Here is a 22,886-nt window from a genome sequence, read left to right as displayed (position 1 = left end):
AGCATTTTGGCAGTGCTGTCAAAGCAGGTGCTGAGGCAATAGGATTTCCTTAATAGGGAATACTCAGGGATAGCATTTAACTTTTGGTATGTTAGTGCTCAGAGAAAGCAGGGCTGGTTGCAAGCAGCAACGCTGTGAAACCTCTCCGTGCACTAAAATGTGGGCAAGGAAAGCTGCATATTTGGGCAGTTCCCTTTTGAATGCACAGAGGAACTGACATCGATTTTAATTGAATACAAGGATGGAAGAGTAAAGTAGATTACTGTTCAGATTAAAGAAAAATGTTGAAAGTCCATCTTTTCAGTCAATACCAATTGCTTAGGCATTCCTGCTTGATTTTCTGATGTTTTCCACATGATTTAAATGTAAACTGCCCTTATTATTAAAAAAAAAAAAAGCTTATTATTCTTGTCCATTGGTAAAAGAAGATTTTTAAATGAAAGCAAATAAAGAAATATGAATGATTAAGAAAGCATGTAAGATCTAAAAAAAGAAGAGCAATTTAACTACAATTTAGTATATAGCTGAAGAACAAAACTTAGATGATCAGAATATTTGTCTCATATTATCTAATGGGGAAAAAGAGAACTACTGTACTGGGCAACAGGAAGATCAAAGTACCCAAGCAAAGTAAACAAAGCAAAGTGTCTTATTTTTAATTTGACACTGGGCACTCACCATGCTGCAGCCTTCCAAGGGTGTAAGTGACTGGTGTTGGTTAAAGGGCCAAAATGGGGGTGCAATATTTGCATCTTTTGGGCCAGTACCTCACAGGTATTTTGTATTTAAAATGTATTTAACTGAGGAAAGAAAATCTTGGCTTGTCCCTTTGAGACCATTAGCAATATGGCTCTCAAACACATTCTTGTCTTCTCAGGGTAACTGCTATGCCATATAGCTGGAGCCTCTGAGGATAAGGTACTTCGTGGTGTCTTAGAAGAGAATGTTATCTTTGTGAAACTGCTTAGCCTTCACTGGCTCATGGCCTGGGATCTACACTCTGTTTCCAGCCCCCAAATTTTGCAGAAGAAAGTGCAAAACCATTGCTATGGTATTACAGAGCCAAAATGCTGTTGAATTTTAACAGCTAGAGATGACTGAATGCACCTGTGTCCTGTTCATTATAAATATTATTTGCAGCGCAGCAGTAATTTTGCTAGAATTACACGTGAAGAGTGAATTCATTTTTTCAAGCCACTGCCTGCTTTCCACGAGTCACCATGCTTCTTCCCCATTCCCACGTGAATATCATGTCTATTATTTATGAATCATGGAGGGTGGTATGTTAGCTCCGAGTGGCACAGAGTTGGTCTGAATTGATAGCTTCAAGCTCTAAGGACCAAATCTGCTCTGTCACATCTGTATTGACTTCAGTTGGACTAAAATGGTTTTAACAGGGTTGAATTTGCACTGAATTATTTGCTAGGAAATGGGAAGCTAAAGATTAATGCAGAGGAGGGATATTGTTGATATGTATTTTTTGTGCATGCCACACTCTAGTTGACTAATTAGTGTTCAGAAAAGAGCTCGGATTATTAACAGTAGGGCTACTTATAAAGTGAAACTGATTTATTGCTGGCGTTAGTGCAGGTAATCATGGGGATTTTGGAGTTGCCTTGCATAGTGTTAATAGAGAATTTTGATGTGAGCTTCCAACTAACTTGCCTACGGATGTACTGTATTGTGGTTTCTAACAGTATGGGAGCAATGTGGGGCATGTAATTCCCACTCATTCAGGCAAACTCAATGCGTGCTGGCGCTCTGAAGGCCGGGAGATGTGCTGCTCATAGGCTTACTGAATTTTGCATCAGCTGCTGGGTTACCTCTGTGTACTGAGGACCTGCAAAATATCCTCTAATCTTTGCGTAGCCATCTTCCCCATCAGCATTCAGCAATGGAGTTGCTCCAAATTTGATTAGTTGCTTCTGCATTCACTTGGAGTATGTTTAGGGAGAGTTGGTGGATTATACTATGTGACAAAATCCATCAGTATTAATTTAAGAGAAACCGGAGGAGAAAATATCACTTCAGAAAAAGGAAGATGGGTGTGAATAAAATAAGAGTTTGGCCAAGAAAAAGCACTATTACTAATTCATGCCTGTTCTTGGGTGATATTCCCACAGAAGTCAGACAGCTCAATAGGAATGCCTTGAGGAGACCTCAGAGTAAGCATTTGGTTATCATTTTTCCCACAAATAACTCTCTTCTTTCCCTCTCCCCATGTCTTGATTTAAAAAACAAAATAAAAAAATCTGTACTGGAACTGAGACAGAACTGGGCGTGGGGATTGCATTAATACTAGACTGCACTCCGACGTGTTGTCTCTTTTGATGATATTTGTTGCAAGGATGTGATCAAAATGGCTGAAAACAGTGTGATCTCTTGCCAGTAATAAAATTCTTTGGTAGACCTGTTCAGCCTTTATTAGATTCTCAGCATCATTCCTCTCCACAGCCCACGCTGTTTGTCTTGTTCTGCCTGTGCCTTGGGGTGATTTCTAAACTCATGAACTCTTCTCTATACGAATCACATTTATTTAGATTTCAAATTTATTTACATATAGACCTCTGACAATTTTCTTAGCAAATAATGAAAGCTCTCTTTCATCCCTAGATTTGTAACAGGCACGTGGGGTCTGCTTTCACAGTAAAAATGGGCTCTTTCATGGAAGAAGTATGTAATCGGGAATATAGCACCTGAACTAAAGAAGCCCTATTTGATTTCCAAGTTTGTATCATGGTACCTCAAAAAGGGACAGTACAGGTCTAAACAGGATATAGGGCAAGGAACACTGAGCTCTGCATTTATTAAATTCAGCTCTGGAGTTTCTCTGTTCACCAGCCTGCACGAGCTGCTCAGATGCAGCTGAGAGCAGCGGGCACTCACTCAGAGTCCGTGCTCATCTCCTGGGGCCTGTCTCACGATGGCTGAGCTGCTCTGCTCGTGGCAGGAGCTGCAGGAGCTCATTTCTTCAGACAACCCACTGAAACCTTCAAAAATTAGGAGCCTTATCTCCAGGAATATGAAGTGTAAAATTGATCAGAATAATCTGTTAAAACGGAAACAGTCTATTCACTTATCTGTAAAACAGTGAAAGAGCAGATTCGAGAAAATGCAAAGTTTTGTAGCTCTTCTGTCTAGCTGAGCATAGCTGGGTGTTTCTATGGAGAATGACAAGCCCAAATTTCAGTGTGGAATTTTGGGAAGCTGAAATGTTACTGCTTCTCAGTGATGAGCAAACACTGGGCAGAGCTGTTCTGAAAGAAAGGTTGTTTATCCCTACAGAATGGTGCTTAAAGAAAAACTGCTTTAATTTCCATTTAAGAGACTCACACCAGTTCTGAATAAAGTCTGTTTGAAAGAATCCTTGTTTCAACTAGCTCAAAGAGAATTCTTTGTGCTTTGTTAATAGAAGAAAAAAGTACTTCAAATCTACCTAAAAGAAGATTGGGGTCCACTTCCCTTAACCACTAATATCTAGGGGTAGAAATTCCCCTTTTCATGCACGTGTCCCATGGACGTTTTGTGCAGCATGATATACAACTCCTTCATTTTTTTGCTGTTCTTTAGAAGAAAGGAAAAAAAAAACGGGGGGAATAAAAAAATCACAAATTCAGCTATGTTACAAACTCTCCTGACTCTGAGCCTGCTCTCATTTGCTCCATACCCCTCCTGAGCACACTGAGGCCAGTGGTTTCACCAGGAGCATGCTGAGTATCGCCTTCAGGCATGGGCACTTAAAGCACAACCTAAAAACCTCCAGCTGCTGAAAGCAGAATAGACATCCTGCAATGTAAGAGGTAAAATTAGTTTCCAGCAATGATGCTATAATCTATCATGTAAGACAACCACAAAATTACTTTCGATAACACTCTCAGACTAAAAAGTTTGCACTAAAAAGTTTCTGGTCAATACTGTTACTACAGCAAGAAATCCAGTGCACAGAGAATGCTGTGTCCGTTGTATCCACAAGAGAGTTCATTTTAGCAGATGTTTGGGATAAGAGATGTTATTAATTAATTAAGTTCCAGTACTCACTGATTTTGCAATCTGTTATGCATTCACCTCAATGTGAAATTTCATTTAGGAAATCTACATGAAGTGTGTTTGGAATGGTTAAAATTCTGTGCTCGCACTTCACGTAGGTCTCAAATGCATTATTTTTTCTTTGTGTAAACATTGTAGGTTTGTAGTCCAGGCTGTGCTGGGAGGGGAAGAGGTAGAGTCCCCAACAAAGAAATAAGACTGTGATCTTCAGGGATGTGTACAGAAACCTCTCCAAACATTTCTGTCGTAAACCTGAAGTTCAGTGACTTATTGGAGTTGCATGGATTTTTTGACTCCTCTGGAGATGCAGATGTGAAGCTTTCCAAGTAACATTTGTTGTTGGAGGGTATATAGTTTGATGTATTTTATTTACAAAGACGTAAGCTGGGCAAAACTGAGCTGAGAACTGAAATCTGCAGTCCTGATATCCAGTCTCATTCCAGTGATGAGCAACTCTGTGTCTTTCTTCATAGATGCTGATCTGTAGTATTTTCATAATCTGACTATAATCTGCTATCATTTAGTGTACTAACTTTACGTCAGCTTAGGATTCAAGTGATTATTTGACAAAGGGGATAATGTTTTCAGTGTAGAGGTTTATTTTTTTCTATTGAGATCTAAGTATTTTTCATGTCTTTCTCCAAATTACCCTGATTTTAACTGATGCTTAAGCTCCAGTTTTCCACATATTTAATATACTAACATGGAAGTACTGAGCACTATCAGTTAAAGGCTTTCCAAATGTGAATACAACAAATATACATGGTATGCTGACAACCTCTTTATATACCCATTACATGCAGTAATAGTTGAATAGAAATGGCATTCTTCTGTGCAAAAAGAAAGCGTTTGTGAATCCTGAAGGCACAGCTGTAAGTTAAAACAGGTAGTGATGCAGCATCTTGTTGTAATTTTAATTGGAATAATTCAGGCTGCTCTATTTGGTACTTTCGCTGCTAGCAATATGCAGTTTTTCCTGAGTGTTCTGTGGAAATATATTACATATATTTATAAATGTATTTTCATCAATTTACTGTTTGTTCAAACATAAAATAGGCGTTGAAGTTCAAAACTCATTGCTGGCAATGCAAGCTTTGTACCTTTTTCTCATAGCAGAGTGTCTCTCAATTCAGTGAATCACTAATACATTAATTAACACTTAAAACACACAATTGTGAAATACTGTAAATGAAGAGAAACTTACTTTTATACGTTATTCTTGTTATAGTGTCTCTGTTAAGCATACGATTTAGAAATGGATTTGATGATTCAGATACCTGAAGAAGAAAATGTACAGTGTCAAAGCTTTCAATCAAACATTCCCTTTCTGGAGACAAAGCTGTGTTGTGCCCGTTCCCTCCATCCCCTCTCAACCTACTGGGGATGGTTCATTCCTAATTGAATCATTCATCTCACATTTCATACAGGAATACCAAATCTAAGAAATCAATAACTTTTGTCATAGGCACTAAACTGTTATGAGTGGTGTTTATGATGTCATTAATTTTCTCTGTTATCCCTTCTCATTTTTTTTCTGTTACATTTTAACTGCTTCAGAGCAGGAATGGTGTGTTTGGTTCCTAGGATGAGGCTGTCTCGTGACTCTAGATCAGAGCCTCCAGACACTGCAGTGCTACTACAAGGAGTCCAGTTTCTACACTTACATGGAAAACAAGTCCACCACCTCTACATTAGATGATGGTAACGCTGAATACTCACTTTCATAAATATGGAAACTACCACCAACCCGTTAGGACTCTTTGCAGCTTCTGTGACATTTGTGTACAACTCATGGTTATAGTGGATCAGCTGAACCTAGAAAACAGAGAAAGGAAAGATTGCAATTGAACAGTAACAATCCACCAACTGCTTTATATTAGCACCCATCTATGTTTAGGATGTTTTTTTTAGCAGTGCGATTTTTCAGAGATTTGTGGTGTGCATGATTTTAATAATTTCACTTACCATCTGGCTTCAGCTGGTACAGCACCAACGTGTTTTCTTCTAAATTGCCAGTAAGTGAATTTACCCTCATCAAGTTATGAATTGCACTGCAGGGGTTGACATCATTTCCCCAGTGAAACATCACTTGCCACGGGCATCACATAATCTGTGCTTTTCAGCCTCGAGCCAAGCACAGGGAAGTCAGGGGCTAACTATTTGTAGAAACATATGGGGTGCAGGATTGGAAGTGTTTAAAGCAGGACTTGCAGAATTCAAGATACTAGTAACCATTGGCTTCAATTTTAACAAACTCAGTTACAAAAGCTCCTACAGCGAAGTGCTTACGGTATTACTGTTAACCAGGTTCAGTTTAGTGCCCACAGCTTCTCTTCTCCACATCAGAATGCACGTTTTAAATTGCATAGGTAGAGTTCATCTCTCCCTCTGCATGTAAATAAATATACGTTACCCTGAGTAATGACATTCATGTTTTTCTGGGACCACTGGATAATTTTACAGTTAATTCTGCAATAATTACCTTTTCTTAAATTATTATTATTATTTTAAGATGAACACTTTTAACAATTAAAATAAATAAAGTCAGAATTACTGTTACTATGTGTTAATTTCAGCTATTTTTCCCTTATATTTCCCTCTCTGGAAAGGGAACTATTGGCTGACCTTTTTGCAGCCCGCATAGTTGGCACGTTTTAAGGCAAGTAAACAAACCAGACCAGAACAAAAAAGTAAAAATGTCAGAGTAGCCAATGAAGACATCTACTGAATTCTGACAGCTGGGAAGCAGAATGAATGCAGTCAGCTTTCTAAAGGTCTTGCAAGGAATCAGAGCACTTACAGTAGAACACACAGGCAATGCAGGCTCATCAGTCACTGCTCTGTGGTGCTACTGAGCTTTCACAACACTGTGGTTCTGGGGACCTCACTGAAATTTTAAAGGTTAGTAATATATCCTTCATTTTGTGTACTACTAGTCACTCTGGCAACCAGACCAACTTGTGAATTACAGAGGAAATAAGAGATGAGAACTGTTTTAGACTAGAATTCCTTCTGTGATGAGTCCCAGAATAGAAATGAATTAGATGAACTGAGTTTATCTCGCAAACCAAAATGCTAGTGCAGGAACAGCTAGAAGGAAGGGCCAAGTTCTCCTTCCACGTGTCAAAGGGAAGCTCATATTTTTACTGATTGCACTTCTGGAAATAAAACTCTTCAAATATGTATGAGCGTGTAGAGAACGTTTGTCTCAGACCCTCTGGAAGGAGTCTGATGTGCAGAGCAACTCTGCCGTGGTGCAACGTGTTACGCTGCAGTGAGATCGTAATTGTCCAGAGAAAATTCTGCCTGTGCAAAACTGGCGTGCACACTGCAGGCAGATGTGTCTGTGGGAAGGAGTTAATACTCTCAGACTGCTTACAAGTTAGAATAGTTATTTCCTGCGCTGATCTATAAATGGTCTCTCCGCACTGTATTGCATTGTCTTTACAAGGAAAGTACCTGTCTGAGAACTTTTACAGGTGATTTCAAGTGGTTTTCATGTTGAGTTTCCTGTTCCTGCAGGTCTGTACGTGCGTGCCCCGTGCCACCTCTCCTTATCACACCTCACATTGGTTGTGAACAGTGTTTTGGAGAAATCTCCTTTCCCTGTGTTTTGAGAAGACCCTCTCACCTCACTAAGCATTATTGTTTCTCAGAGCACCCAGTGCTGAATGAAGACAGGTTTTCTTTTTTTCTTCTGAAAGCTGTCACTTGCTTTATGTTAGAGTCGTATCTTTCTTCCCTGCAGCCAAATCAATTTTAAAGCTGTTTCCATGGCACCATGGTTAAATTCAACATTTTTTTTTTCTTTCCTAGACATATATTTTTTTCTTTTTAAAAACAAGAGACATAATTTTCATGTTTCTCACGTGGAACAGACTAATTTAGAAAGGTACAAATGAATAAAGATATCTAAGATATAGAATACTACATGCAGGTATAAAGATGTAATTCCCTATAAAAGTGGTTCTTTTCAGAATAAATTCCTTGAAACTGCCTGAAATACCTGCAGTCTTACAGTCTGCATTAAATATTGCATGGTTTTTTTTTCAGGGAGATGAAACCACACAACTAAAATTGCTCATATCTGAAAATCTCAGCTTTTCAAATGATAGCACTGTATTAAAAACAAAGCACAACAAGAGCAAACTTGCCATGCTAAAGTCCCCTTTGTCTCTGGTTTGAGTTTCAGGGCTCCAACGCAGTAAAGAATCTTGTTATAAGATATTGATTTTTTTATATTTTGGAAGATTCTCTCTTTAGGATTAATTTGCCTCAGAACAACTTACAGCTCTTTGTTTTCCTCAAGCAATAGAAGTTCTATTTTTCAGGGAGATGGAGAGAATTAAGATTAATTACTCTCATTTTAGCTGATGAAAATCCAGAATGTGCCCTTGTTCCATCACCCAAAAATGTGCACTGGACCAGGAGCAGACGCAGCACTTTTTAGACACCATACATTGGGGCTGGGAATATCAGCAGGAGCTGGCTGCAGCACGTTGGGGTTCACATAGCACGCAGCCCTCGGCTGCAGGGTTTGTGATCCTTCGTGCAGGTGGGATGTGCATCTTGGGCAGAGCTAGTAGCAGATTTCTGTGTGCCATCTGATCAAGGCCCTTTGGCTGAGCAAAGTGATATGTGTGCTAAAGATTCCAGAGGTTCTTTCCAGCAATCTTTTAGCAATGACTCTGACTCTGATCTAGCGTGCATGCTTAACACTTTTATAAATATCAGCTCGCTGCAAAATGTTGTGCTGCAGTGAGGTATGGAGAAGTACGACTCTAAGAGAATTTAGAATATCACAGTACTTCACACATCTGGTTTTTTTTCTCCCACAGTCCTGTTGAGAGTAATGGAAATACCTTTTATCCTCACCTGGAAGTGTTATAATTGAGTGCATAAACATCCTGATTTGTAGGTGACAAGAGATCTAAACCAGGAAGCGAACGGCAGCAGGGAATGGCTGATCTGTAACTCTAATATTTGCATTATGCCGGGCTACCTGATAGACTGTTGAGATACCTGATTGAGAGTGAGCACAAAGCACATTTCCAGCACAGCAGGGAATGAAAGCAAATGGAATTGCATGGGGAATGCGTTCAGCGTTCGTTTTGATTCAGAGTCCTTGCCCACGAGTGGCCAAGATTTCGTTAAGGAAAAACATACTCCTCTGCTTTTATGGAGTTAAATAAAAAGAGTAAAAGTAATGCAATTTCTGTTTGGCAGATATCCAGCAAGTAAAATTATTTTAGGGAGTCAAAACCCATTAATAACATTTGATAGCCCTATGTTAAAATATATTTGCCCTCACAGGTCTTGTAAAACCATTCCGGAAAAGCAATAACAACATATCACCTTAGAGTTATTTGTGGCATTAATTTTATCAGTGCAAAATGGTATGAGGTCTGAGGTCCTCCTGTTGTGAGTGAGGCACAGGATCATAGAGTGGTTTAAGGAAGTGCAAATTAAAATTCATGCTAATTCTCTTCAAAAACTGAAACCTTTTCCCATGCAAGGGGTACTCTACCAAGAAATGTTAGTATCTGCCAAGAAAGCGTTACCCACATGCTTCCTAATTAACCCTTAGCTCCACCTGCCTTGTTATTTCATACGTCTGAGCCCACAGCAGTGTGAGGTGTTGTTACATCATTTTTAAATTGGTGAAACAAATGTCACTTGACCACACAGACCTCCAGTGCTTTCCTGAGCGTTTTATCCGAACACTGTGGTTTTTAAGATTGAAATCGATTAAAAAGATTCAGTTAATGCAATAAAGGAGAAATGCCAAAGCCACTTATTTTAAATAACTTCCCCCGACTCTTCATGGTTACCAAACTCAAGTTACTTAGGCTGCTGCTGACAAACGTTGATGTCGTTGTTTGCTTTGCTGCTTTTGACAGTTATTTCATGATTTAAAAGATATGCCTATAAAATACCGGTTTGATAGAAAGTCTTGTCATCCACATTTATAGCAATTCCAGCAGCTATATTGTAGCTGAATAAAAAAGATTATAATTCTCTTTTATTTAAAAGAATAAGGCTAAGAACATGAGGAAGGAACTTGGTTTTCTCCTGCTTGTGTGCAGACAACTGCATAGAAACTTGCGCAGAGAAATGCAGTCATGTACTGCGCAGTAAAGTGGGATGCAGTCTGGAGTTAACTGTACCTGGCTGTGCAGTGTACTTTGCTAGAAATGATTACATGCTAGGACTTAGAGCTTAAGCAGCAAATGGTGTCTAATACTTCACTAGACCAATTAGTAACAAGAACTAACGTGTAGTACTTCTATTTAGCAAATGGTGCCCGGTGAGCTTTGTCCACATTTCCCCCACAAGTTAACACTGTGTGTTATCCTCAACATAAAATTCTCTTAAATTGAAAAAGTAACATCTCCTTTGTGCTGGAAGTAACTGTCTGTAGTTGCAGACATACAATTGAGAGGTGTGAGATTCCTGGGTACCTGCTCACAGGAGCTCAAGTGGGATGTGTTACGGTACTCAGAAAGAGGTCTGCATGAATCAGCTCTGAAGCAGGACAGCCATCGGCTGCTGACCTGTAGCCTTGCTCCAGTAAGGCTGCTAACAGAGGGAAACGTACTCATTTTTAATTCAAACAAGAAAATTGGATATTTTAGCTAATATTTTTAACTTGAGGGTTTTTTTTTTAAGCAATAGACAGTAGTAAAAAGTACAAATGTACCAGGTCAGGCTGGCTGTGCCACTAACTGGTTGTTATTGAACTTGTCACCTATGTGATAACACCAGAAAAAAATTAAGGAAATGATAGGCTGAAAAAGAGTGTAAGAGATGGTGGATTATCACTACCGAAATGCTGCTGGAATGGTTCCAAATGTCACAATCGTTTGCACCCTTTTGCAGATGGTAGGAAATGCAATGGTGGGAAAACCCAAGCTGAGCTCAAAAGGTACAAAGATGTGTCTGTGTGACAGCAGGAGGGGGCAGTCACTGCTGCAGCTTTCTGCTGCTGGTTGCTCCCAGCACGGGCTGTTTTTGGCTGACCTGCCAGTCAACCACTCTTGTCAGTCATTGTTAGCAGAAGAGCACGAGCTTGGTAAACATAAATAAATCGCACTGTTCTGCAATTCACTTTGTGTGAGGATCAAAATGAAATCTTAAACTCAAATGTTTAATGTTGATTATGTCTTGGCTGATGTAAAATTTCGCTGCAAGCTATAATTTGGTACTGACCCAATCCATCATCTACAAATGCTGCATCTTAGGAGACAATAGATGTAATGTGGGAAAAAAAGGTTCATAGATGAGCCTGTCATCATTCCTGGATTTGTGTGGGATTTCTGACTAAACACTACATTTAAATTGTTTTCCCATTTAAAATACAACAGATGCTCAAGTACCGTGATGATAAATTCAGTATAAATGCACATTTTGAGAGATTCAGTTACATAATAGTGCTCTGAATTTCTGGGATAACTCTATTTCTTTAGCAGCCAGTCCAGAAGGCAGCAGAAATTGCTTCCTGCAAGTCACAGACTTGGTGAATTGGAGATCGATGTTTTTTTCTCATTTGACTTGTTACTCCAAGATAGCGTGTCAAAAGGATGCTTGTGCAAAGCCACTGTGTGGTGACAGGAATGCATTCGCATTTCCAGCCTCTCTAACAGTATGTGATGCCACTCCAGCTCAGTCCACCTTGTGAAAGCACCACGTGCAGCTACATTTTAGTGAAAGAATAGGCAGGGCAGGCAAGGGAAGAAAAATATCACAGATGATGGGTAAAACAGTAAACAAAAATGTAGAGTTTAGCGTTGAGGTTACAAACTAGAATCTCTCCATTTGTCTCAAACTTTCTAGTTATAAATTACATCACAGAAGTAACCTTTTTCCTAACTCATTGCTAATTGTCACCCAGCCCAGATAAATCCCAATGACCTCTGCTTCACAGTTTGTCTTGCCTGTATAATGCAAATGCTTAGAAACAAGAAGCCACCTGAAAACTCATCTAAATGCTAGGAGGTAAAGCTGTGAATATGCCCGGAATTTACGCTTATTCCCAAGTGTTGAAATTTGATAAGTGAAGGCCAGTACAAAAGCCAATTGCAGAACCTACAGACACAAGCTAGATGCTGTGTCTGTTTGCAGGCTGCTGCAATAGTGAGATGCAGAGCTAAGCCAACAAAAGGTGAAGAACAGAAATCAGTTACGCAGCCAACATCACCGTAATGAGGTGAATAGCACTTGGCAAGGAATTAGGCTAAAGGCAAATGAAGATAGAAGGGGAAGCTCTGATGCAACACTGCTAACCTTAAAAGCAGACTTTTGTGAGTTTGTGAGCTCAGACTGCTTTGGGTCTCCTCTGTGTGTTTTCAGGTATAATCTTTCTTGTTATGAGTCTGGAAACTATTAATCACTAATTCATCTCTTCACTGGAAGTGATGGTGAGCACAGCTGAAGCAGCTCAGATTTGCAACATAAGCCTTTTATATGCTTTTCTTTAAAACAGGGATGAGTGTTGTGTCATTAGTACTCAAAATGTGGCTCATGGTCATCGTGATGGTGGGAAAAGGAGCAGCAATAAAGATATGCTTGTAATTTGTATCAGTAGAATTTCCACATCGAAGGACAGAAGTTTTTTTCCCATTAGCAAACACAGTCTGCATTCATTTACAGGGTAATTGATGTAGCTGAAATGCTGTAAGTACTGGCAAGGGAATACCTGAAAGGCCAGACATATTTTCCCTTAATGAAAGAGAACCAGGGAATTAGCCACACTCCGAAATGCAGAACTCCTGAAGGAATCCTCACTCTGTTGAATTTTCTGCTATTAGAAAAGGTGAATATGGGTGATGAACCAATTAAAGGCTCTGAAATTCGTTTTGTCCATGTAGTAAACTAGTTTGTGCCGGCAGATAGCCTGGCCTCAGTCACGTGAAAGCAGCTCCTGGTTCGTGCTGGCCATGGGCCCGGCTCAGAACGTCTGCCACTTCCGCACAGATCCCACACACTCTTTGTTTCCTGCTGCTTCCCGTTCCCACTGGAAGAGCTATAGACCCCTGAAGCACAAATGGAATGGGTTTCAAGAGCATTTCTTCCAGAGGGAAAGAGTATTGGAATTAAATTAGGGACTGTGAAAGGTGCAGCTGCGACGCGATGACTGGCTTTCAGTTTGCCTCAGTGCAGCACTGTTTCCTTCAGTAACTGCTTCTCATAAGTGAGGAGGAAAGGCAAAGAGCTGCAGAGGGGGTCACCCCTCAACAGCAGCACCTCCACCCGCCGCGGTGCTGCTGGCAGGAGCAGTGAATCCGGCTCCGCTCCCCCCTTGCAGCAGCATGGGGCCACGCGGTGCTGCACTCAGCTTTGGGTTTGTGCCAACCTCACGCAATCAGGCAGGCACAAATATTTACAGACACTGGGGCACAGCGACTGGTACGGTCTTGCCCTTTGTTAGTTATGTGCGAAAATATCTTTTAAGACCAGCAGTATCTCTTGTGGATTTTGGCTTATTTTTATGCCGCGAAATTATTTTTCGCAGATTTCACCAGCAGTAGTTTATCCACTTCTAATGCTGCACCTGCTGCCTTTGCCTTTATTTCATTTCTTCCTGTGTTCATTCCTCTGTGCCATGGCTCTTGCACAGCAAAAGAGAACCTTTCTGTTAGTGCACAGATGAAATGGAGCTGAAAATTAGAGCAGATAAAAATCCGTCTCTTTGAACAGTAATGTTGGGAACTCCTCAACCACTGTAGGCACCTAATTGGAGATAATGTTGATTCTATATATTACATTATTACTTGGTCAGGCTTACATCGTTAAGCATGTATTTGATTTCATTACACTGCGGTAAACAATTTTGTTGTTGTGATTATATGCTGGTTTGTAATGACTGTAGGGGAAGCTGCACTGTGAGTTAAATGCAGATAACGCTGTCTTTAGATTTTGAGTTATGGAGCAACAGTGTGCTTACCTCATTACCTTGCTAAAACATCAAAGCATTTTGCAGTGATGCAAAAATCAGCAAACCTAAATGTGAGAAATCATAACGTGAATTAATACTTTAACGATATCAATTTGCTGGCTGTTGTGAGGAAAGGATCTCATATAAAATTATGGTAATGAGGACTACATATCACTAGAATGGCACCTAACAAAAGATTTATTTCTGATTTTTATAAATATAACGTAAATGCAGAGTGTGTGTTTGGCTTTTTAACTCATTTAAATATATACGATTACATTTCACTGCATCACAAATAGTGTGCTTCTAGTACTATGGCCTTTGCAAAGCCCATTACTGCAAGTTTCAGGAGGGAGACATAAACAGAAAAAAAGGTGTAGGAAAAAGCACGTTCCTCTGACGTGAAAAAAGTCCTTGAAGTCTGAGCCCAGCTTACAGCCAGAATTCTGCCTCCAGTGATCCCTGATCTCCTCAGGTAAAGAAGTTCCCAAATCCCATTAAAAATAGCTGTTTTCTCAATAAATAGCCTGCAGACTTCTTCCTGGGACTAAGGTTTTAATAATTAAAATTAGCCAATACCAAAGCACTGGAGATTATTTGATCTTGTTCAGAAACCGACACTTTCCAGAAGGAAAAAAAAATAATGTTACTTCTCTAATAGATCATTTTGTGCAGCACTGTAAGTCAAGCAGCAGAAATTCATCTCGGAAGAAAAGAGACAAACTCACCGGGGAAATAGGTTTGCTCGATATAATTGTGAGCTTGAACATCAAGGTTGAGATTTTAGGATATTTCCAGAAAAAACCCCAAACCTCTAAGACCCTCAGGAGGAGATGTGAAGATGCATTTGTTACCACTTCAGGGCATTACAGCTCTCAGACACATTATGCGAAGTTGCTGTTGGCTCTTGTGCTCCAGTCCACATTTCAATTTGTCTATTTTTCATCCTGTAATTTCTACTAAAACTGGCTGCTTTACCAAGTCAGTCTGTATTTCTGCACAGAGGCAAAAACGTCCCCATTCATTTAATAGAGTTAAGTTTTGCCTTTGTAGCCTCTGCCACCTTTGGTCACTGCCAGCAGAAGAAAAAATATAATCAGAAGCATGCTAGTTTGAACGTGTCCTGTAATGACAGGATTCCTTATAAGCCACGCTCATTCCACATCCCATAAAAATACAGCATGTGCCACTCAGGCTCACGGCATACTCCTTGCCCATATGCAGACCCATACATTCTCCTCTTTTGTGAACACAAGCATATCCCCTGCCCTTCTCTGCTCTATCTCTACCTGTCATTTAAAATATGTCATTCTTCTAATGTTAGCTCTGATATCCAGCTGTGCCATTCCTCACTGTGCATTTCCTAGAGAAGCAAAATGGTCCTTAAATATACCTTAGTTTTCTTTCGCAGTGGTGTTAAAGGGTTAGTGAGTATATGTCTTCAAAGAGAGTGCTGTTTGTTCAGGGGGCTGTCACAGTGGGAGAGGGCAGCACTGCTGCTCAGCTGTCGGCATCATTTCGGGGATGTCACAGGTTGCTCATGCTAGTGTTTCAGAAGGCACAGAAATATGAGTTCAGGATGCTCTGGCAGGTCTGTCATCCTCACATACCAACGACAGAATGTTTTCAGGTAGGCAGACTATTGTGCACATCTGATGGGAAATTCATACTGTTATCCATTAATGCATTTGGATGCTGTAGTCTGCACAGTGTATTGTGCATGGGGGTGATTAATTTTTGCTATGGGAGTAAGAATGACGAGATCTGCCTATTCAAGTTACCCATGAGCAAATTTTGAGGAATCAGGTAGGCAACATTGCTGGGACTTCAAACACACCACAGAATGTTGTATTTCAGTCTTCCCTGTGCCATAGCCTGTTGTCATGACTGCAGTTGACTCAGCCTCTGTCTCTGCCTATCTGTTTGTAAAATCTGCAAGATAACTGCGCTGCACAGTAATTGATAGTTAATGGGGAGTGTGTTAATGACCGTAAAGCATTCGACAAAAAGCACTGTAAGGGCTATCATTAGTGCCTGCTGAGAGCAGCTATCAGCATTTCAGAATACCTACGGGGAACATGAAGTGACCACTTCCAGGCACACCTGAATTAGATTTCTGGTTCAGCCCCAACTCTAAAACAAAGCGGTGAACTGAGAGGAGACAGATAGCCTCTTCCAGCTCTTCACAGTGATTTTATTTTCCTCTTTGCAAACGTTGAAGGACGGACTTAAAGCTGATATGAGATACAACTTGGTCATTTTGTTGGTTTTCTGGACTTCTCCCACTTAGAAGTTTTTGTTATTTTAAACCATGTAGCTCTTTAGATTTAATCACGGGCATTCTCTTTGAGATATAAGCTGCTGCTTTTAGAACACAAAATCTAGCAACACATTGGTAAAATGGACCTGCTTTGCTCTGTCCCAAGGTGGTTTGATGACCACACACAAAATAGTGATGAGTAGACAGATAACTTGGGAGATGAATGGGGTCACAAAACGTATCAGCTCTTCGGTGCTGTTTCATTTCAAACTAAGGAATCCTGGGTAAGTGAATGTGAAGTTCACATTTATGATGACATGCTCGTAGTTCCGTTTTTTTCAGTGGGTCTGTTAATGTATTTGAAGAGTTGTTGCCTAGAAGCTCAGAATGCTGACGAAGGATTTCCAACTTCCTTTGTCATATTTGTTTCCAGTGCTCAGTATATCTGAAATAGATGTGTGCATTTTCAAATAGGCCACTGGAAAAAGTTTTCAGGTTTTTTTTTTTTTTACCCTATTTTTCCTTTCATCATTTGCCCGGATTTCTGAAAGACAATCCTATGAGAATGAAACAGACATTCATTAGAATCTGGGAGAATAAAGGTGATTTCTTTTTTTTTCATTACCCCAGAGAATAACTCTGCCAGTTAGGATGGAGAACAGTTCCACTATTGCACCTTTTTAAACTGAGAAACAGCAGACAGGGAGGCTCTAAGCTACAAATCAAACAGTGAAAATCCTCTTGACTGAACACACCCTCGGGCTTCACGCAGAATAAGGCCTTGCAGTAATCAGAAGCAGAACTAGCTGGGATTTTTATTTTTTATTTTTTGCTGAAAAAGGGTTTTGCTGGAAAATGCTTACATGTCAAAACCAAAGTACCTTGTGGAGGGAACTTGATTTCAAAGAACTTTGGCTGAAACGCAAACAGAGGCTGTCAGAAATCTGCCTGATTTCCTGCCAGCACGTCTGTTGATTTAGCTGGAGTCTGGACACCCGATGTTTCATCACCCTAGTTTACCTTACAGCAATTTGTTGGTTTTCCTTTGGTGTCCCTCTCCTCAGCAAGACTATAAATGTGCATAAAGGATTGTTTGTAGATAGAGGCAGATTGTCAAAGGGACAATCTGAGTACCTACTGCATGGGAGCTTTGAGATTCCTGTAGAGAACTCTGCCTTAAACCATAACTGTTAGGGCTGGGCTGTGATTTGCAGAGTTGGATGCACACAGAAATATTCCTGTCTACTGCCTCTCTCACAGCTCTACCATGCCTGAAGCAGAAACCCAGCGTGGTCAGGGATGAATTGTACCATTCAAAACCACAGCAGCACCTTTCTTCCCAGCTTGCCCATCAGCCCACCTCACTGGAAACAACTCGCTGCAATCACTGCTCTAAAGTTAAAGACGGAACAATATGTGCCAAAATCTGACTTAACTGGAAAAATTTTGGTGCAGTAATTTGTATTTCAGGTAAAACTGTGCCTGCAGGTCAATGCCCCGTTGCTCTTTAGAAACAATCCACAGGACTCAAAGCAACAGAGAGGTTCCACAGTGTGCCTGATTAGAATTACAGCTCTGTCTCTATGGTCATTTGTGTTTGAAGTATTGGTGTGTCCTGACAAAGGAGGAAAGCGTATTACAGAGGGTTTTAAGTTTCACCCATGATAAATGCTTCTGCAAATACTTAATGTATTTTTAATTACACTTTTATTGGTAGCATATTTTTATGATATTTTATTGACCTTTGCCTGTTTTTTATGTGAAGGGAGCAATAGATGAACACTAGCCTCAAACCACTTGACAGCTGAAGTACACATGGCTCTGAGGAGCCTTTCACCCTTCTCTAAATCCAATTCTGTACTTCAGACAAGTGCACCAATTCATCATTTATGTATATTACCATAATTTTTTTTGTTTTCTCATGAAAGAAAAAAAGGGTTGTGTTTTTTTTCTTGCTTCTTCTAGAGGATATTAAAACCAAATTTGAAATCTGTGCTCCTCACTGCTTTAGTCTGGTGAAAAAGCACTGCACTGATGGTTTGGTGGAAAATTTTCTACACAACATTGTCTGAGTATTTCAGACTTGCATGGTAGGAAGGAAAGAAAGCATCAGATAATGAGAACTGGATGGATGAACTCCTGTAGCCATGACTGCTGTAATATTAAGTCCTGAATGAATGTGAAATGATAGACCTGTAATAAAGGCTATACCATAAGCAGTGCTTTGGACATAGGCTTCATTGTAACTGTCTGGGTCGGTGATAGCATATGGGGTGATAAAGAAAACCTCAAATGCTTTGTGATTTCATTGTTGGAGGACCCAAGGAACTAGGAGAGAAATAGATAAAGAGAAAAGGACAAAAAAATCACGTAACAAAATATGCCCAATGTCCAGTGTTCACATTGATATGCCTTCAGAATGAAGATTTACAAATCTGTTTTTCATCTATAGGAATTATGTGCTTGAGGGAATATTACAGCAGTTGCTGATCAGTCCTGTGCTGAAGGTTAAGTAGAACAATCTATTACTGAGGATTCTGCTATTAGCAGTGGCATGCTCATGTGCTAAGACCCACAACTCTCTTTGGTAGAACTTCCATAGTAATAACTTTGTACACGGTGCTTTTCTAATGCATCTATGGCAAGTTGCCAGGTAGAAAATGTTTCTGTGGCAGTTGGAATAGAGAAAAAGACAAACTTAATGAGAAGTAACTTTCTCATTCTATTAAGTTCTGCTGAGTTTTAATCCAGCAAGTCTTGGCAGATGTGTGAAGTAATTTCCAGTAGTTTATCCAGAGATACAAGTGCAGACAGGTAAAGGTGAGATATTAAAAGATAAGCAGAAAGAAAATGGACTTAGAAGAAATGTTTTAACCTTGTGAATTCTCTTTCTCTGTCGAGTTAATGCTGATATGCCTGCTGTCACGTGCTGTATTAAATATAGGCATGTCTGAGAAACCGGCCAAATAGTAATAATTGTAAAACAATAACAGTATGACTTCTCTTTATTGTTTGTAAAGCATTCGAATCCATTATCTATCACAATTTTGTATGAAGGAAAGAATATTTAAGATGGTTTCCTTCTCAGTCCTTGTTGAAGTCATCGATGAACTAGCTGGTTAAAATAAAATACCTCAAAGTTAAAGTTTTTTGGCTTTTTTTGGAGGCAGTGTATGCTTGTGTGCTTTTAATTAAGGAAAGGTCTGCAGCGGTGGTGGAAGGTCGAAGCAGAATGCTAAATGAAAACTGCAGCTCTCCAAACTCCGTGTTCCCCGAACATGTAACAAGAAGTCCACGAACACTGACATGATTTAGTTGTCTTTTTACTACAGTACTGAAACATCTTTTAAGGAACTATTAAACATAAGGTAAGGGACAGAGACCTAACAAAGGAGGAGCTGAAGTTACAGAAATAAACTGAAGGTTAGAGAGTAAATGGTAAGGCTTCACAGCTGCTACAAGTGTGTTAGAAAACAAGAATTACTACCAGGGAGGAGCAAAACATCAGGCTGCTCCATGGAGATAGGCTCCTAGGCATTCAGCCCCTGCAGGATGTGCTCCCTGCCCCATTCATATCTTAAACGTCAGTGATCACCCTGTCCAGATGAGATGTGGGAAAGATGGGCTATGAGCCAGGAATTCCTGCCTGCCACAAGAAGGGCTGGCCAACAGGCTGCCAGTGTGCAGGAATGGGGTCACCGTGCTGTGAGAAGTTCTGCCACTTGTTCAGAGTAACCCCAAAATGATTGCAGGAAGATTCCATAGTGAATCCTAGCTCTGGGGGCTAGAGGGACCGTTCTTGCTCTCTTTGGCCCTGAGAAGTAGCTGGTTTTGACTGATCCCAGTATGAATCAAGTCAGTACATTCAAGGTACCTATGGCCATGAGAGTGCCCAGCACCTAATATCCAAGTGCCTGGGCAATTTCATTGGGTTTGGTGATGGATCGGTACCTTGAAAGTTTTTGTGTCATCCACTCTTTAACTCTGGATTCTTCTGTTAATGGTCTGATGGCCTGTATTTATCCTTCGGCCCACAGAAAGCATCACTTGAAAAGGACTGAGCTAGAAGGTTTGGCATTTTTTTGCCATCTGAGGTCAGTGATCATTATATAAGCACTTTTACTCTAGATGAACCCCCATGGCTTTCATGATAGTTTTATCTAGCAAAATGATAGCAATAATCAATCCCTGTTTTTTATTCATTTTGTAAATTGTGAAGATGGTAAAACCTCATATAAGCTGGCTTTTTATTTTCTCCTGTGGTTGTCCAGGAACATGGCTGCAGGAATGTTTGAGTAAGGAATGAGTTTGATTCCTTCTTTCTCTGGAATTTTATGTTAAATACATTCATGGAAAAAGTTAAAATTTATGAGGAGTGTAATGGAGAACTCATTCCCAAGTAACACAAAACCCATTGCAGAACAAGTGTAGTTTTTTTGGCTGCAGAGGTAAATTGCTCTTTAATTAAAGAAGAATCATCCGATAGCAAGTAAAGTGATCCAAGCAAATTATAATCATTTGGAATAAGGCAAAATGAATAGTTGGTTAGTGACTCTGGAGGTTTAGAGGGCCGAATGTTTTACTGTCCCAGTGGTTTAAAAGAGCAAATCCTACAGCTGCTACTCTAAGCAGAAAAACTCCACCTTATTGCTTTATGATGCTGGATTTTAAAATTGAGGCACCAAGGGGATTTAGATTATAGTATGTGACAGACTGTGCTCTCAGTACATTGACACTCTCTTCCTTTCTCCCTCCCCCCAGAAAAGAGAACAGTTGGTATCTGAAAACTAAACATGTGCAAAAATATATTTATTACTAAAGGGGATCTGTTTCACTCTGTACTTAAGAAATCCAGCGTTTACTATTCCAAGCAGCAGATATTTGGTTGTGTTGCTACATGAATGGAAACTGACATTTTCTTAGGGCTTGTAATTTGCTCGGGCAGTTCTTGCAGTTCTGTTGAAGGATGGATGCTCTGTAAGACTCAGAAAAGCAGCTCCCAAAGGAGAAAAGTTTTCTGGCAAGGAACACCCACACACATGCATAGAGGATGAGGAATAAATGATAATAATTAAAAAAAACCCAAACACTAAAATCTGCACATACAATTTCTCAAATTCCAGTAACTAGCAACGAGTATCTAGGGAGTTCATATCACAGAATCTCCAAGAAGGCAGCCTACAGAGGAAAAAAATACTGGAAACGGAGCTCCTGGAGCCAAGCACCTAGAATATCCTACACAGAATCCAGTAAGAATAACGAACTCCAGTAAAACACTGAGAGATCTAGGAAGTGTGAGTGCTTTCAGAGGCAGGATAGATGAGCGAACACTTGCAGAAATGTCTGCAGTTTTTGCTGTAAGTGACCTCAGAGTCGAAGTGCCACTGCACAGCGGTGGAAGGGGAGCTCCTGCCGCGCACAGCTGGTGCTCGGCCTCAGCAGCACTGCACTGAGTACCTGAAGAACAACTCCCTCTACTATGGCATCTTCAAGTAGACACACTTCTAACAATGCACAATCACATGCTTTCTATAGATCAGTTACTAATGTAGAGAAATTGAGTGATCTCAGTATTGCTTATTGTCTGAAATGCTAAGCTGTTCAATTACTCCAGAAAGATGTGATATAATTTGTTTCAGGCAAAGTGTAAGTAAACAAAATGATGACACAAGTAAATGGCAGAAAGTCTTCTATTTATTGACATGACAGTGTCCTAGCATTTTCCATCTACTCTGCTGATGCAAATAATGCAGTAAAATACAGAAGTTAAAAGTAAAAGCCCAAAGCACAGTTCAAAATCCTCAGAATTTTTGTCTCTAGTTTTCTGAGTGGTTAAACATTTGGTCTAAAGGATCAGTCAAAATCCAAATTGTATCTAACCATTTTTTGAGATTATAAAACTAAATGACTGGTCCTTTCAATTATTTAATTAATCTTTCTGCTAGAAGAAATAAATAGGTAGTTTTCCCCATGTCTAATTCTTTGTACCTTAGAAAAGGCCATAGTGACATGAGAGAGCAATTCCCTGTTTGGGCAGTAGCTAAGCTTCTGTGCTTTATAGACCAAGGGAAGCATGCTATTACAACTTCTCAAAAATTAAAGCTTTAAAAATGTAATAAATTAAGAATTCCCACTTCTGTTTGTGCATTCAGATTTAGATGTGTACTATAAAGTATAAATTCTTCCCCTTGCAAACAAAATCCATCAGGAACCTCATTTGTATTTCCACTGCTAATCAAGGTGGAAGGTGAAAAACAACATTAATGGTGTTTATGGCATCAGAATCTGATTCCGTGTGAAATAAAATTCTTTATTGCTGATATAAATTTTGGGCATATATAATCTGATTTGTGTAGTCTTTTTTTTTTTGTCCCTAAGGGAAAGAAGGGTAAATCATGCTATTTCTGGACTCTAGTTTTCTAAGCATTGCAGGAGGATCCTGGCACCACTCAGCAACGCAGCCACTCCTGGAACAGCTTTACTTGCTGCACAGCTCAAGTGTTGATTTATTTATATGTGTGGTCATCAGTTTGTCACTGTTACACCTTCACTTAATTCTGTAACTTTTCCTGGCCATTGGATGTTGGGGTTTGTTACACTATGAGCATTTATTATGCCTGCAGGTGACATGCCAAAAATGCCAAA

The 22,886-nt window shown here is 39.9% G+C and overlaps 1 protein-coding gene across 1 annotated transcript in view; it reads right to left on the bottom strand.

Moving 5' to 3' along the window:
- The window catches only part of CA10 (carbonic anhydrase 10), a 142,764-nt gene that overhangs the window by 4,158 nt on the left and 115,720 nt on the right, over window positions 1-22,886 (bottom strand). Inside the window, exons 6-7 of the mRNA XM_065735628.1 lie at window positions 5,767-5,862; window positions 5,252-5,324 (exon numbers count right to left, since the gene is read on the bottom strand). Coding sequence (XP_065591700.1) covers window positions 5,252-5,324; window positions 5,767-5,862 — 169 coding nt within the window. The remainder of the gene's footprint in view (window positions 1-5,251; window positions 5,325-5,766; window positions 5,863-22,886) is intronic.

Source organism: Cyrtonyx montezumae, unplaced genomic scaffold (genome assembly GCF_038088225.1).
Source record: "Cyrtonyx montezumae isolate F1298 unplaced genomic scaffold, pur_monq_1.0 scaffold_19, whole genome shotgun sequence".
Taxonomy (NCBI): Eukaryota; Metazoa; Chordata; class Aves; order Galliformes; family Odontophoridae; genus Cyrtonyx; species Cyrtonyx montezumae.
Note: the sequence above shows the minus strand (reverse complement) of the source record. Positions and strands in the feature narration are given on the sequence as shown.